Source organism: Halichoerus grypus, chromosome 10 (assembly GCF_964656455.1).
Source record: "Halichoerus grypus chromosome 10, mHalGry1.hap1.1, whole genome shotgun sequence".
In the NCBI taxonomy this organism is placed as follows: domain Eukaryota; kingdom Metazoa; phylum Chordata; class Mammalia; order Carnivora; family Phocidae; genus Halichoerus; species Halichoerus grypus.
In genome coordinates this window covers 47,474,082-47,488,330 of record NC_135721.1, presented here as the reverse complement: position 1 = coordinate 47,488,330, position 14,249 = coordinate 47,474,082, and the positions used below count along the sequence as shown (strand labels likewise).

General features: G+C 42.1%; 1 protein-coding gene across 4 annotated transcripts in view; it reads left to right on the top strand.

Moving 5' to 3' along the window:
- Positions 1-6,031: 6,031 nt before the first annotated feature.
- POLE4 (DNA polymerase epsilon 4, accessory subunit) overlaps positions 6,032-14,249 on the top strand; it is a 32,253-nt gene continuing 24,035 nt past the window's right edge. Inside the window, exons 1-3 of one of the 4 annotated variants that reach the window (XM_078056381.1) lie at positions 6,032-6,305; positions 6,860-6,944; positions 7,615-7,656. In XM_078056381.1, the coding sequence (XP_077912507.1) occupies positions 6,093-6,305; positions 6,860-6,944; positions 7,615-7,656 (340 nt within the window). In that variant the 5' untranslated portion in view covers positions 6,032-6,092. Of the gene's footprint in view, positions 6,306-6,859; positions 6,968-7,614; positions 7,657-14,249 lie in introns of all 4 variants that reach the window. The other 3 variants (XM_036099434.2, XM_036099433.2, XM_036099432.2) reach the window with 3 other exon arrangements.

Genomic DNA, 14,249 nt, shown 5'->3' with positions numbered 1-14,249 from the left:
ACATGAAGGGGGGGGTGCATTAACAATGAGGTAACAGCCATGGTGGAGAGAAAGGCTGATCCACATGAGGACTTCGAGAGTGCTGGTATATCAGCAGGCCTTTAGGAGTTCTGTTTACTTGAGTAAAATTGGTAGAGAGGATACTGATACTGAGGGTGGACCCTAGAACATTAGGGTATTAGTTTTCTGCCATAACAAAGTACCATAAACTGGGTCTGAAGGCTAGACATCTGAAATCAAGGTGTTGGCATGGTTGATTCAGTTGCCATTAATGATGTGTGTCTTCCTCAAATTTATATGCTGAAGCCCTAAACCCTAGTACCTCAAAATGTGACCTTCTCTGGAAATACAATCTTTAGAGAGGTGACTGTTTTTGGAGACAGGGTCTTTAACGGAAATAAGTAAGGACAAATGAAGTCATAAGGGTGGGGCCCTGATCTGATGAATTAGTGTCCTTATAAGACAAAATACCAAAGAGCTCTCCCTCTCTGTGCATGCACAAAGAAGAGGTCACACACAGTGAAAAGGTAGCTGTCTATAAGCCAGGAAGAGAGTTCTCACTAGGAACCAAATCAACTGACACCTTGATTTTGGATTTCTCAGCCTCCAGAACCGTAAGTAAATTTCTGTTGTTTAAGCCACCCAATCTACAATATTTAGTTATAGCAGCCCAAGCAGACTAACACAATTGATTTAAATTATGTCTTCCCCATTAGAAATCGATTTCCCCAATATCATCTCTATTTCCCCAATATCACCAGTGCCTGGCATGGTGCCTCTCACATGGCGGGCACTCAATAAATATTTGTTGAATGAATGATTAGTAAATCAATGAGATGAGGTGTTAGTCTCCTCATTTTATAGTGGAGAAAATTGACAGATATGAAAAGATACTTAATAATCACAACCCAGAGACACAAATGGCATTTTATTAACTGAAATTAACTAAAAGCGGGCCATGATCAAAGAACATCTTCAGGCGCCAATTACATTAGGAGTTGGTGTAGGTGGTTAGTGAAAAGGGTCAGGTATGCTCTGAATTCACTCTAGTATCCTTTCTTTAATCTGGATCAGAGATTTGCCAATCCACATCTGGTTCTTTCCTTATACATCAATGCTCTCAGAGTCAGCAGACAGATACAAAGCTTAGAGGAATTTCATTGCAAAGACAGTGTAGGGATATCAGAGGATGAGGATTTGGTTGTCTTCCAATACCTCATACGGTGGCATTCCCTCTGCCAAGGGTCTGGTCCCCACCCTGTATGTTTAGAAACTGGATCTGTCAGCATACTGAATGTGGATCCATCTCATTGCTCTCTTATTAATTAAGCTCAGAGAGCAGATGCATGAAACCAGAATGTCTACTTATCAATTCACAAGAGGATTAGAACCACTTCTGTGTCTGGATTACTTGTCTCCACATGGCTGGCACATTCTTTCACTGAAGACAGACCTCTGAGGAAGGCAAATTGTCAGAAGGTTGCTTAGTGAGTGAGCATGGAATCCAAATAAGGGGAGCAAGTAAGATGATTCAAATTTATAATGGCATTAAGCTGGGAAAGCCTGACACTGCCATTTTTTACTATAAGAATGGCCATACCAATGGTACCAGAATATTCACAGCTGTCAGCTGAGGGGCCATCCTCTAGTGGGCATTTCTTAAAAGGGCTCTGCTGAGATTCACCATTCATGATGCTCCTTTTTCTATGCTTTCATGGCCAACCAGCCTTGCTTTGATGGCCCTTTTATTTATTTTTTAAAGATTTTATTTATTTATTTGACAGAGACATAGCAAGAGCAGGAACACAAGCGGGGTGGGGGGAGGGGAAGCAGGCTTCCCGCCAAGCAGGGAGCCCGACTTGGGACTCGATCCCAGGACCCTGGGATCATGACCTGAGCCAAAGGCAGACGCTTAACAACTGAGCCACCCAGGCGCCCTTGATGGCCCTTTTAATCTTTCTCTTTGCTTACATTTTCAGACTTATTCTGTCTCCTTAAGATGACTTTGTATCTGTTCTGATCTGTTTCATGTAGTTGTAGAGCTTATTTCTCAGAGCATAACTTTATTTCCTTAATTTACACATACTTGAGGGAGGCCTCACCAAGTTCCTCAATAGCCACACAGGTATCTTCTATTCTTGTAATTTTACCTTACTTCATTCAAAATATATATTTGAGGGCACTTATCACTTATCCCATCTTTGAACTATGCTAAATTACTTACTTTCTCCATTTATAATTTTCATCTTAATTACCACTTATTATTAATTGGCTCATCGATTAATTCTTCTTGGGCACAAGATTACATAAGAACTGTGTAAATGGCAGGGCGACTGGGTGGCTCAGTCGGTTAAGCGGCTGCCTTTGGCTCAGGTCATGATCCCAGGGTCCGGGGATTGAGTCCCGCATCGGGCTCCCTGCTCCTCGGGAAGCCTGCTTCTCCCTCTCCCTCTGCCTACTTGTGCTCTCTATCTCTCTGTCAAATAAATAAATAAAAAATCTTAAAAAAGAAAAAAAGAATTGTGTAAATGGCAGTAAGGGCAATCCTGAGACAGAGTGCTTTTCTTTTAATAATGGTAAATCCCTGCTACAGTCACCTTTAGGTTATATAGAAAATACATAAACACATGGTTATGGTCTATTTCCAAACAGCTTTATTTACTTAAAAAAAAAAAAAAAGTGGCAGGCTGGACATGGACCCCAGTCTATAGCTTGCTGTGCTCTGATTTGTATTATCAGTTTGGCCCAGGAAGGCACATGGGTTCACAATCTCTAGTCTAGTGGAGGCAACCCTTATAGATGTAGGTGGCAAGTTTAGTATAGTTGCGTACAGGTGCCGTTTGTGTAGATTTTCAACTGGGCAGGGGTGCTGGTGCCTCTAACCCCCACATTGTTCAAGGGTCAACTGTACTAGACACCCTTGGTAGGTATTTTCAAATAACAATTCTCTCTCCAGGTTCTTTTTTTTTTTCTCTCTCCAGGTTCTGACACGCTTCCTTAGGGGATAGCAATTCTAGATGACCCACAGCTAATGATTCATTCATTCACAAATGTACATTTGTTAAAGCAACCAGATTAGGCCCAAGATGGAGTTGCTCATGATAAGCCCCATGTCAGCAAATCAAAACTTAACTAGTTTCTATGCTTGGTTCTTCTAGAAAAGGAGGACCTAGGTCAACCAATCAAGGCTTGCCTGATCACCATAGGTTATCTAACCATGCTCTAAGACTTCCCTTTGCTCCATACAGGGAAACTAACCCTGCTTTAGCCAATCAGCAAATGTCCTGTAAAACTTCCTTATTCCTGCTCACTTTGGTCTATAAAAATCTCTTTGACTTATACAGCTCTTCAGAGTGGCTTTCTATCTATCTGCTGGGTTGGATGCTACCCAGTTCATGAATTGTTGAATAAAGCCAATAAGATCTTGAATATTTACTCAGTTGAATCTTGCTCTTTAATACAGTGTTACAAACAAGACAACAGGCCCAAAATGGAGTACTAATGCTAAGCCCTACATCATCAGACCAAGACACTTCTGGCTCTTCCAGAAATAGAATCTTAGTCAATCAGGAATTGTCTGATCAACACTAGTTAAGTAATATGCCTGATAGATCCCTGCCATATCCTAAAGGGAAGTGATCCCAGGATCACGACCTGAGCCGAAGGCAGGTGCTTAACTGACTGGGCCACCCAGGCGCCCCGTGATTCCCCCTTTTAACACGACTTCGTGCCTTTCATGGCTCATAGTCAAGAACTCCTGTGTGGTCTAAATAAACCTCTTCCTATTAGTCATAGTAAAACCAGGGAAAGGAGGATGGAGCTGGGCCAAGTGGTAAAATACACAACTAATGAGGAAAAAAAAAATAGGAACTGGGGGGAGAAAAGAGAGGGGAAGAGGAGCAAGTGGAAGAAAGGCAGGGAAAATATGGATAACGGAGAAAACTGGGAAGAGAGAAGGGTTAAAGAGAATCCTTCTGGAAAGCCAATTTGACTGGACCCTTCAGGAAGTCTAAAGGGATTCCTGTCCCCACAGTGTTCCTTTATTGTGTTAATTCAGAATTCAGGCAGCCATTAGTACTTAACTGCTTTGACATTGTTAGGATATTGCTCCATGAAGTGTTCCACTGCTAGGGGACACAAGAATCTGGCCGTGCTTTTATGAATTTTGTGTGGAGCTTTCCCTGTGCAGGAGTGTCCACAAATGTAATCTGAAGGGGCTCAGGACTGAGGTCCCAAAGGAGGGTGTAGTGAAATTTTCAGTGACACAACCCCATTTCTGAAGGTTTTATTTTTTAAATATTTTATTTATTTATTTGACAGAGAGAGACACAGCGAGAGAGGGAACACAAGCAGGGGGAGTGGGAGAGGGAGAAGCAGGCTTCCTGCCTAGCAGGGAGCCTGATGCGGGGCTCGATCCCAGGACCCTGGGATCATGACCTGAGCCGAAGGCAGACACTTAATGACTGAGCCACCCAGGCGCCCCTTCTGAAGGTTTTAATCTCGGTCAGGCCTCTTGTTCTGTTCTAGGGGAGCCTCTGCTAATCCAGTCACGTAGAGTTTACTACATCATTGATGAATGCAGATAGATACTATCTAATTTAACCTCATTTTGGCTTGACTGCATTCTGATGTGGATAAATTAACCACCTCGTGTCTTCCTCAACTGTAAAAGTTAAAATATTAACTACTCCAGAAAGGGTATTATGAGAATTGTTACTCAGTACATAAATACATAAATGTAAAAGCACATATAAAAGCATGAACCATGCACATAGGAAATGCTAAAAAATGTGAGCTATTAGAACTGACTTAGATTAAAACTGTTACTGCAGGGCGCCTGAGTGGCTCAATTGGTTAAGCGACTGCCTTTGGCTCAGGTCATGATCCCAGAGTCCCAGGATCCAGTCCCACATCGGGCTCCCTGCTGAGCGGGGGGAGTCTGCTTCTCCCTCTGACCCTCTCCCATCTCATGCTCTCTCTCTCTAATAAATAAATAAAATCTTAAAAAAAACCACACAAAACCTGTTACTGCAAATATGAACTGTTTCTCTGTGCCAGGTTCAAACTTTGGTGTGGGGACTAATCAGGGGTGGTGTGTATTCTGAGATTCCCTTTTCGGGTGTCTGTGAAGTCAAAACTATTTTCTTAACAATACTAAGAGGTTATTTGCCTTTTTCATTCTCATTTCTCAAGAAGATGCAGAGGAATTTCCAGATCTGTGCAAGAAGTGGTAACATTAACATACAGAAGCAGCTAGAGAATCCAATGGTCTTCTATTAAAGCCATACATTAAAGAGAATTTCCTCATTAGACTTTTTTTTGGGGAAACTTGTTATAAAAATGTTATTTATGTTAACGTGCATTACTTAAAATTCTGAAACTCTTAATTTCGAACACAATAAATATAAACTAGAGAAACAAAAGTTCTTTGGGGTCCTCAGTAATTTCTAAGAGCGTGAAGGGAGCCTGCGAACAAAAAGTTTGAGAGCCAATGCTCTGGGGCAACTCACGACTGAACAAGCGTGGACGGCTTGTCATCGACACAACTTCATACTTCACAGCCTCTATGCTTTTTATTTGTGGTTTCCTATCAGGACTGAAATTCTTCGATTTCTGCCTGCCAAGGTCCTACCTCCTTCTAGGGCATCTTGTTCACCTTGACACCGGTCCAGATTTCGCGCCCCTCTCGGTACCCTCTTTTCTCGCACGCTGGATCTCCCCCGGGCCTCGCACGGGCACCTGCCCTTCTCAGTCTTGTCTATCACTCGCTTATCTCTTGACTGAGACTCTTGCAGGCTTGGTCTGGGTTTCTCCAGACCACGGAGCTCCTCCCGGCACTGGCCCGGCTGAACCACATTCAGGCACTGAAGGTCGGTGCTTGGGGTCAACCAGGCCCGACAGCACTCACCAGGACCAGAGCCGCCACGCCCAGCGCTCGTCCCCGCCCGCCCGGAGTCCTGGGAGCGTCCAGCCGCGTAAAGGGCGGAGCCACGCGCCCACAGGGGGCGTGGCCCGCAGCGCGCGCGGGAAAGGGGCCGGCGCCGCATGCGCGCGCACAGTCAGCGGTCGCGCGCAGCACGCTCGGGGCCCGGATGGCGGCGGCGGCGGCGGCTGGAAGCGGGACGCCCCGGGAGGAGGAGGGGCCCAGTGGGGAGACCGCTGCTCCGCAGCCCCAAGCCCCGACGAGTGCGCCCGGGGCTCGTCTCTCGAGGCTGCCTTTAGCGCGAGTGAAGGCTTTGGTGAAGGCGGACCCCGACGTGACCCTCGCGGGACAGGAAGCCATCTTCATTCTGGCACGAGCCGCGGTGCGGCGGGAGCGTCAGGGCCACACGGGGTTGCGGGGCGGTGAGGTGGCGAGGGGCGGGGCTTCAGGAACCTTCCGGGGGGCGGGGCGTAGCGGCGACTGGGGCGGCTTGGAGAGGGGGCAAGCGAGGGAGGAGGAGGGTCTGGACTGCGTGTGCGTAGCGTAAGGGGGTGAGTGAGGTGCCGGGACCGGATTCTGAGACGTAACTGTGGGAGGGAAGACTGGGAGAAAGAGTCACATACCTGCAGTAGTTGGTTTGTTAACACACCTGCCTCGTCATAAGGGCTTTGGACAACAACTTTAAGTGGTATTTCGAGTGTCTAACATAACTTGTAGGAGTGTCAAGCGAATGAGTGGGGTGGATTTACAAGTGAGGGATGAGGGATGTGTCATGGGCTACCGGGGTAGGGGGAAAGGGAATAATAGGCCCTCATGAAGTCCAGGACTGAGCAGCTCCCCAGAGCACCCCTTACTCCCCTCCCATCACTCAAATAGAAGCGCTCACAAGAATTGTGCTAGAACCTATTGATTCAATTCTCCTTGTTCGCCTCACAGGAACTGTTTGTGGAGACCATTGCAAAAGATGCCTACTGCTGTGCTCAACAAGGAAAGAGGAAAACCCTCCAGAGGAGAGATTTGGGTAGAATGTCACTGTGGTATTCGGTACCTGGGGGCAAAGAAGGGAGGGCTGGGGGAGGCTTCCCTCTCACTGGGGGAGAAGCCACCACTGTAAGGTGAGAGGTGCTACAGGGTCTCTCCCTATGATGTTTTCTGTTGGACTGCCACAGTGATAGAAGATCCTAACCTTTAGAGTCCCTATGCTTTGGGTGGCTGGAGAGGTGGTGGGGTAGGTAATGAAAGGAGTCTTAAGTGTTGCCAAAGCTGACTAGACCCCTTTATACCTTTTGCCATGTTGTACCAGTCTTGACACTTCTTTTTCACCCAGAAACTGGGGGTTTAATTTCTGCCTCTTTAGTTGGTAACCCTTGTACATGTGTAAGCTTTTGTATACCTTAATCCCACTTTCCCTTCTATTTTGCTACACTCTCCTTTGATGACTTCAGAGCAAAAAGGTTCTCGCCACTGAACAGGGTTTACCTAGAGTTTTCCTACTTTTGTAGAGAGACAGCTGATACGTAAGATTTGGTGGTGGAGTAGAAATGGATCTCATGACAGCAGGGGACAAAGTTTATAAATGCCCTTATTCGCATAAAATGTCATGCCCTTTATTATGTGAGTTGTGGTTTTTTAAAGGGGTTGATGTCCAAATGACCAGACTTAGTCAGGTGTCCTTTTACTGTGTGTTTCAGATAATGCAATAGAAGCTGTGGATGAATTTGCTTTTCTGGAAGGTGAGTTCTCTGTCAATGGGTAATCATTTCCACCTGTCTATCCCATGCTAATGATATGAGTTCAGAACCTTATAAAACTGCTACTTGGTTCTTCTTAGGGATAATTCTTTCTCCCTACTTCCTATTAAGTTGGGAAAAACTAATATGTTAAATCTAGTGAGATTTAGCAATTCGAATTCTCTTGGGTAACTAGAACTTTTTCTTGAAAATTGCTAATAATAAAAAAACGAGAGGGAATATATAAAGATCCTAGTGGGGTTAGGTGGATTGAGAAGTTTGTTTCCTACTTTGATCTCCATTCCCCTCATATAATGCTATATAATCTTCCCCTCATCATAATGCTAGAGATCAGAAGCAATTGCCAGCATTTAAAGGGTTGCTTCTTGTTCTTTTTTCTTCTTCAAGAATCTGTATAAAGTGATTATTTTGCCACTGGGAGATCGTGTACTTGCCTGTGTCTGTTTGTTCTTAAGAATTTTGCATTAACTCGTGTACTAAGTCTGTCATTGAAGTAGAAAATACTTGAGATACCTTATTTTAGCCATCTTCTCTTGGATGGATATCTATTTCTCCAATAATTCCTAAATCTGGTCAGCTTATTTTTCCCTGCACGTATTCTGATTGAATATGAGAGAGCCATGCACTTTCCATTCATTCTCACCTTTACAATACCAGAGTGTTCTCATTATCTCCTTCAAGCATCATTACCTTCAGAAATCCTTTCTGGGGGCGCCTGGGTGGCTCAGTCATTGGGCGTCTGCCTTCGGCTCGGGTCATGATCCCAGGGTCCTGGGATCGAGCCCCGCATCAGGCTCCCTGCTCGACGGGAAGCCTGCTTCTCCCTCTTCCACTCCCCCTGCTTGTGTTCCTGCTCTTGCTGTCTCTCTCTCTGTCAAATAAATAAATTAAAAAAAAAAAAAATCAGTTGAGATATTCTTTAAAAAAAAAAAAGAAATCATTTCTGGATGTATTTATTTCACTGTTTTTCTCTTTTGTTCTGTATATCAGCCTAGGCCTCTCACCCTTTTGATACTTTTTTTTTTTAATGTGTTTTAAGATACTTTCCCATGGCTGGCTTCAAGTCTAGATTATTGAGTATTCTTTCAATTTGTAGAACTTTCTTAACCCTTTTTTTCTATTTACTCATTTTTCTTAAAAATAACTTGTTAATTGCCTACCTGAGGAAGGCAACTTCTTGTGACTGACTTCCCATCAGTTCTCCAAATATGTTCGGAGCCTACTTTACCTGCTTATCTTTAATTACCAACTTTCAAAGAGTATTTAATCAGATTTGTATTTTAAAGACTTAACACTACAGACCTGTGGATAATGAATTGGAAGGTGCCAGGAATAGAAGTGGAGAGATCTTATGTAGTTTTCTGCTCTGGTCTCCACCATGGCATAGTACTTAGCTTGGATTTTTGATAAAGGGTCACTAAGTGGTGGCCGTATTCATTTTCATCTTTTGATCCAATAATCTCAGTAATTGCATTCCTCTGCTCTACCTACATTAGTAGACCTGAATTTTGGCCCTGTGGATTCAGTCAGTATTATATTTTGTACCTGGTCAAATAAATCTTCTCATGTCCTTAGATATATATGCTCTAAGTAGAAAATTATTTTTTCTTTTTTTAAGATTTTATTTATTTATTCATGATAGACAGAGAGAGAGAGAGAGAGAGAGAGAAACATAGGGAGAAGCAGGCTCCCAAGGAGCAGGAAGCCCGATGCGGGACTCGATCCCAGGACCTTGGAATCATGACCCGAGCCGAAGGCAGACGCTTAACCATCTGAGCCACCCAGGCGCCCTATTTTTTCTTTTTTAATCAAGGCATTATCTATCCATGCTTGAAAATCAGTTCTCTAATGGCTTACAATGAAATGCAGCTGCTGCTCCACACTCCTGTTGTTTGTGTTTAGCTTTTCAGGTGGTTACTTACATTTCTAAATAATATGCTTCATCCTTGATTTTTCAACTGCAGATGTTAACTTCCTGCTGTGATAAATGAAGATTTAGGTAACCTATACTGCTCCATAAATCCCTCCATTCTGATTTTTGGAAGTTATATCATTATTTTTAGTTCCTTTGTTACCTTTACAGTTTACGTAACATACTAAAATAATCTATTTTTTTTTGGTTAACTCCCCACTTTGGAAGGTATGACTATTAGTGGACCCATCCTTTCCCATTTTTTTTTTTTAAAGATTTTATTTATTTATTCATGAGAGACAGAGAGAGAGAGAGAGAGGCAGGCAGAGGCAGAGGGAGAAGCAGGCTTCCCGCAGAGGAGATCCTGACGTGGAGCTCGATCCCAGGACCCTGGGATCATGACCTGAGCTGAAGGCAGATGCTTAACCCGACTGAGCCACCAGGCTCCCCTCCTTTCCCATTTTTTAACCCACTTCTAGCTTTTTTTTTCTTTTTTTAAAGATTTTATTTATTTATTCATAAGAGACAGACAGAGAGGCAGAGGGAGAAGCAGGCTCCCCGCTAAGCGGGGAGCCTGATGCAGGACTCGATCCCAGGACTCTGGGATCATGACCTGAGCCGAAGGCAGACGCTTAACCATCTGAGCCACCCAGGCGCCCAACCCACTTCTAGCTTTTACTTGGTGTCATCTATACTTGTACTTTGACGTTGTGAAGACTGGTAACATATCTTGTTATCCTAGTTAAAATCTCCCATGCTTTACATATTGGTTGAGTGTAGTAGTTGAAAAACAGTACTGTGAACAATTCTCCAAACATGAAGAACTTCCTCTACCTCTTCTGTCCTTTAATCTCTCATAGAGGTGCCTTCCCTGCAGGCAACTGTTATTAGTCTCTTGTGTAATTTTCTGGATATTTTATGCAGATGAGTTTATGTATATTCTTTTCTAAGCCTTTCCTTAGGAACACATAACAAATATAAAGTCAATAAATAATAAAATGAACACCATTGCAACCACCAGCTAGGTCAAGAGATATAGTAGTGTCAGCCCCCAGAAACTCCATATATATTCCTTCTTCGTGGTAGATCTTTCCATCCCCTTTCCTGACATAACAGTATCTTGACTTTTTGGTAATTACTTGATTTTCTTTATAGTTTTACCACATAAGCATGCATCCTTAAACAGGTTTTATATTTTTTTGAATTTTCTAAAAATGTAACCAGACTGTATGGATTCATCAGTCATCTTCTGTCCTGGGGCTGTTTTCTTTAGGTTAACACATTTATGAGATCCACCTGTGTGGTTGCACATCTCTCTTGTTTTCTGTGCTGTATGGCATACCATTGTGTGACAGTATTACAACTGAATCATTTTAATGTGGATATTTGGATAACTTTTTCTGTTACAAGCAATGCGCTATTGATGCTTTGTCTTCAGCTTGCCTTCTGCTCCCTCGTCACATTCTTAAACATATTGCTCTAGGCGTGTGTGTGTATGTGTGTGGATAAAATTACTGGGACATAGGATATGTATATCTCCCTCTTTTGCAGATATTGCTGAACTTCTACACACCTGATTCACATTTCTACCTAGAGTGTATGATAATTCGCATTGCTCCTCATTTTCACCAACACTTGGTATTTGATTTTTGCCAATCTGGTAGGGATGTTAATGATAATTGCATAGTACTTTTATTTTGCATTGCCCTGATTACTGGTGACATCTTTTCATATGCATGTCCATTTTCTGAGGTGGGGTGGTGTCTTGTTTTTGTCCTGGTTATTTTGTCTTTTTCCTTATTGATTTATAACTGTATCTGTGATTATATATGTGTGTGTGTGTGTATGCTTTTTTTTTTTATTTTTTCTGAATGTGAATCTTTTTCATCATATGGGAAGCAGATATCTTTTCCTGGTTTATGATTTGTCTTTTCACCCTTTAGGGTACCTTTTGATAAACTAGTTCTCAATTAAAGGTAGTCAAATGTGTTAATTTTTTTTTATAGGTAATGCTATTTGTTTCCTGTTTAAGACTTTTTTCCCTACCCCAAGGTCATGAAGTCATTCTCCTATATGCTAAAATTTTTATAGTTTTCTTATCTTTCATAAAACTACAGTTGACTTTTTTGTGTATCAGACTGAGGTAAGGGTCTAATTTTTTTCTTATTATTTAGATAGCTACTTTTCCATATAATTTTCTGTGCCATGCTACTTTTGTGATAGATCAAGGCTGTTCCTCAATTTTCTGTTCATCTGTTGATCCGTTGTGTCTATTACCATGTCCGTACCACACTGTATCAATTATGGTAGCTTTATCTGAAAGAACAGATCTTCCTACCTTGTTCTTTAAGTGTCTTGGCTATTTTTGATTCTTTGCATTTTCATGTATATTTTAGAATCTGCTTGCCAAATTCCACAGAAAAAGGGTATTGATTGGATTGCACTGAATCTATAGATTACTTAGGGGGAGAAAGAATATATTTATAATAGTTTTTCAGTACATGAACATAGTATGTTTCTCCATTTATTTAGATCTTTAATGTTTTTTTAAATAAAGTTTTTTTATTTTACAGGAAGAAATCTTGACATATTTTGTTAGATGCTTTCCTCTAAGTACTTAATTTTGATGCTCTTGTTATTGGCATCTTTCTAAGAAAATTAATTTTCATATGTTGCTAGTATATAGAAATATAACTGGTTTTATGTCTTAATTTTGTACCTAGCATCTTGCTCAACGCTAATTCTAATGATTTGTGTTGATTCTTTTGGATTTCCGTAGTTACATAGTAATACCCACTAGTAGTGGCAATTTTGTGAAGTTTTCCCAATCCTTATCTTTTTCTTTTTTCTTGGCTAGATTCTCCAGTGTAGTGTTGAATAGATGTGCTGGTAGCAGTCATCTTGATTTCAAAGGGAAAGCTTTCAGTGTGTCCCCATTAATTATACTTAACTCTATGTTTTTTTTTTTTTTTTTTTAAAGATTTTATTTATTTATTTGACAGAGAGAGACACAGTGAGAGAGGGAACACAAGCAGGGGGAGTGGGAGAGGGAGAAGCAGGCTTCCCGCGGAGCAGGGAGCCCGATGTGGGACTCGATCCCAGGACCCTGGGACCATGACCTGAGCCGAAGGCAGTTGCTTAACAACTGAGCCACCCAGGCGCCCTTAACTCTATGTTTTTTGTAGATTAATTTTAACAGATTGCAAATGCTGTATTACTGTTTTTAAATTTTATTTATTTATGAAGATTTTATTTCAGAGTGAGAAAGTGTGCGCATGTGTGTGCGTGCATGAGCGTGGGGGAGGGGCAGATGGAGAGGGAGAGGCAGACTCCCTGCTGAGCAGGGAGCCTGATGCGGGCTGGATCCTAGGACCCTGAAATCATGACCTGAGCCTAAGGCAGACACTTAACTGACTGAGCCATCCAGGTGCCCCTGTATCACTGTTTTTAAAGAGAGATTGGCATTTTTTTCCCTATTGAATGTGAACCTCATACAAATTAGTTGGAGAGTGTGTGTACCCTTTTTATGTGTTCTCTAGAAAACTTTGTAAGATTGGAAATATTTCTTATTTGTTTTTTTTTAGTTTAAATTTTTTTTAAAGATTTTATTATTTGAGAGAGCGCGCGTGCGAGAGTGAGTGAGTGGGGTGAGGGGCAGAGGGAGAAGCAGACTCCCTGCTGAGCAGGGAGTCCTATGCGGACTCACTCCCAGGACTTCTGGGATCATGACCTGACCTGAAGGCAGACGCTTAACCCACTGAGCCACCCAGGCACCCCATTATTTATTTGAATGGTAGAATTCACCAATGAAGTCATCTTGGCTAGAATTTTCCTTATGGGAAGATTTCTGATTAAATTTTTTTGGATGATGTTGGAATCATTTTAGGTTTATTTTATTTTTTGAGGCAGTCCTGTCCTGCTTCCCCCTCGAATTATAGTTTTTCTAGGAATTTTACATTTATCTAAATTTTCAAATTTGTTGGCATGAAGTTCTTCATAGTATAGCTGACCCTTGAACAGCACAGGTTTTTTGTTTGTTTTTTAAAGTTTATTATTATTTTTTTAGTAATCCTTACACCCACTATGGGACTCAAAATCATGAGCCCAAGATCTGGAGTGCATGCTCTTCTGACTGAGCCAGCCAGGTGCCCCAAGGGGGCCTTTTTTTTTTTTTAAGTAGTCTCCATGCCCAATGTGGGGCTGAGTTGCATGCCTGGGGAGCCTGGGTGGCTTAGTCTGTTACGTGTTGGGACTCTTGATTTCAACTCAGGTCATGATCTCAGGGTTTTAAGATCTGAGCTCTGCATGGGGCTCTCTGCTCAGCAGGTATTCTGCTTGAGATTCCTCCCTCTCCCACTCACATGCACGCTCTTTCTCTTTCTAAATAAATAAAATCCTAAAAAAAAAAAAAGAAAAGAAAAGAAAGAAAAAAGAGTTGCATACCCTACTGACTGAACCAGCCAGGTGCCCCAGACTGCACAGGTTTGAACTCTGTGGGTATGTGGGGATTTTTTACAGTATAGCACTCTAAATGTATTTTTTTGCCTTATTTTGTTAATAACATTTTCTTTTTTCTAGGTTACTTTATTGTAATAATACAGTATATAATACACATAACATACAAAATATGTGCTAATCAGCTATGTTATTGGCAAGACTTCTT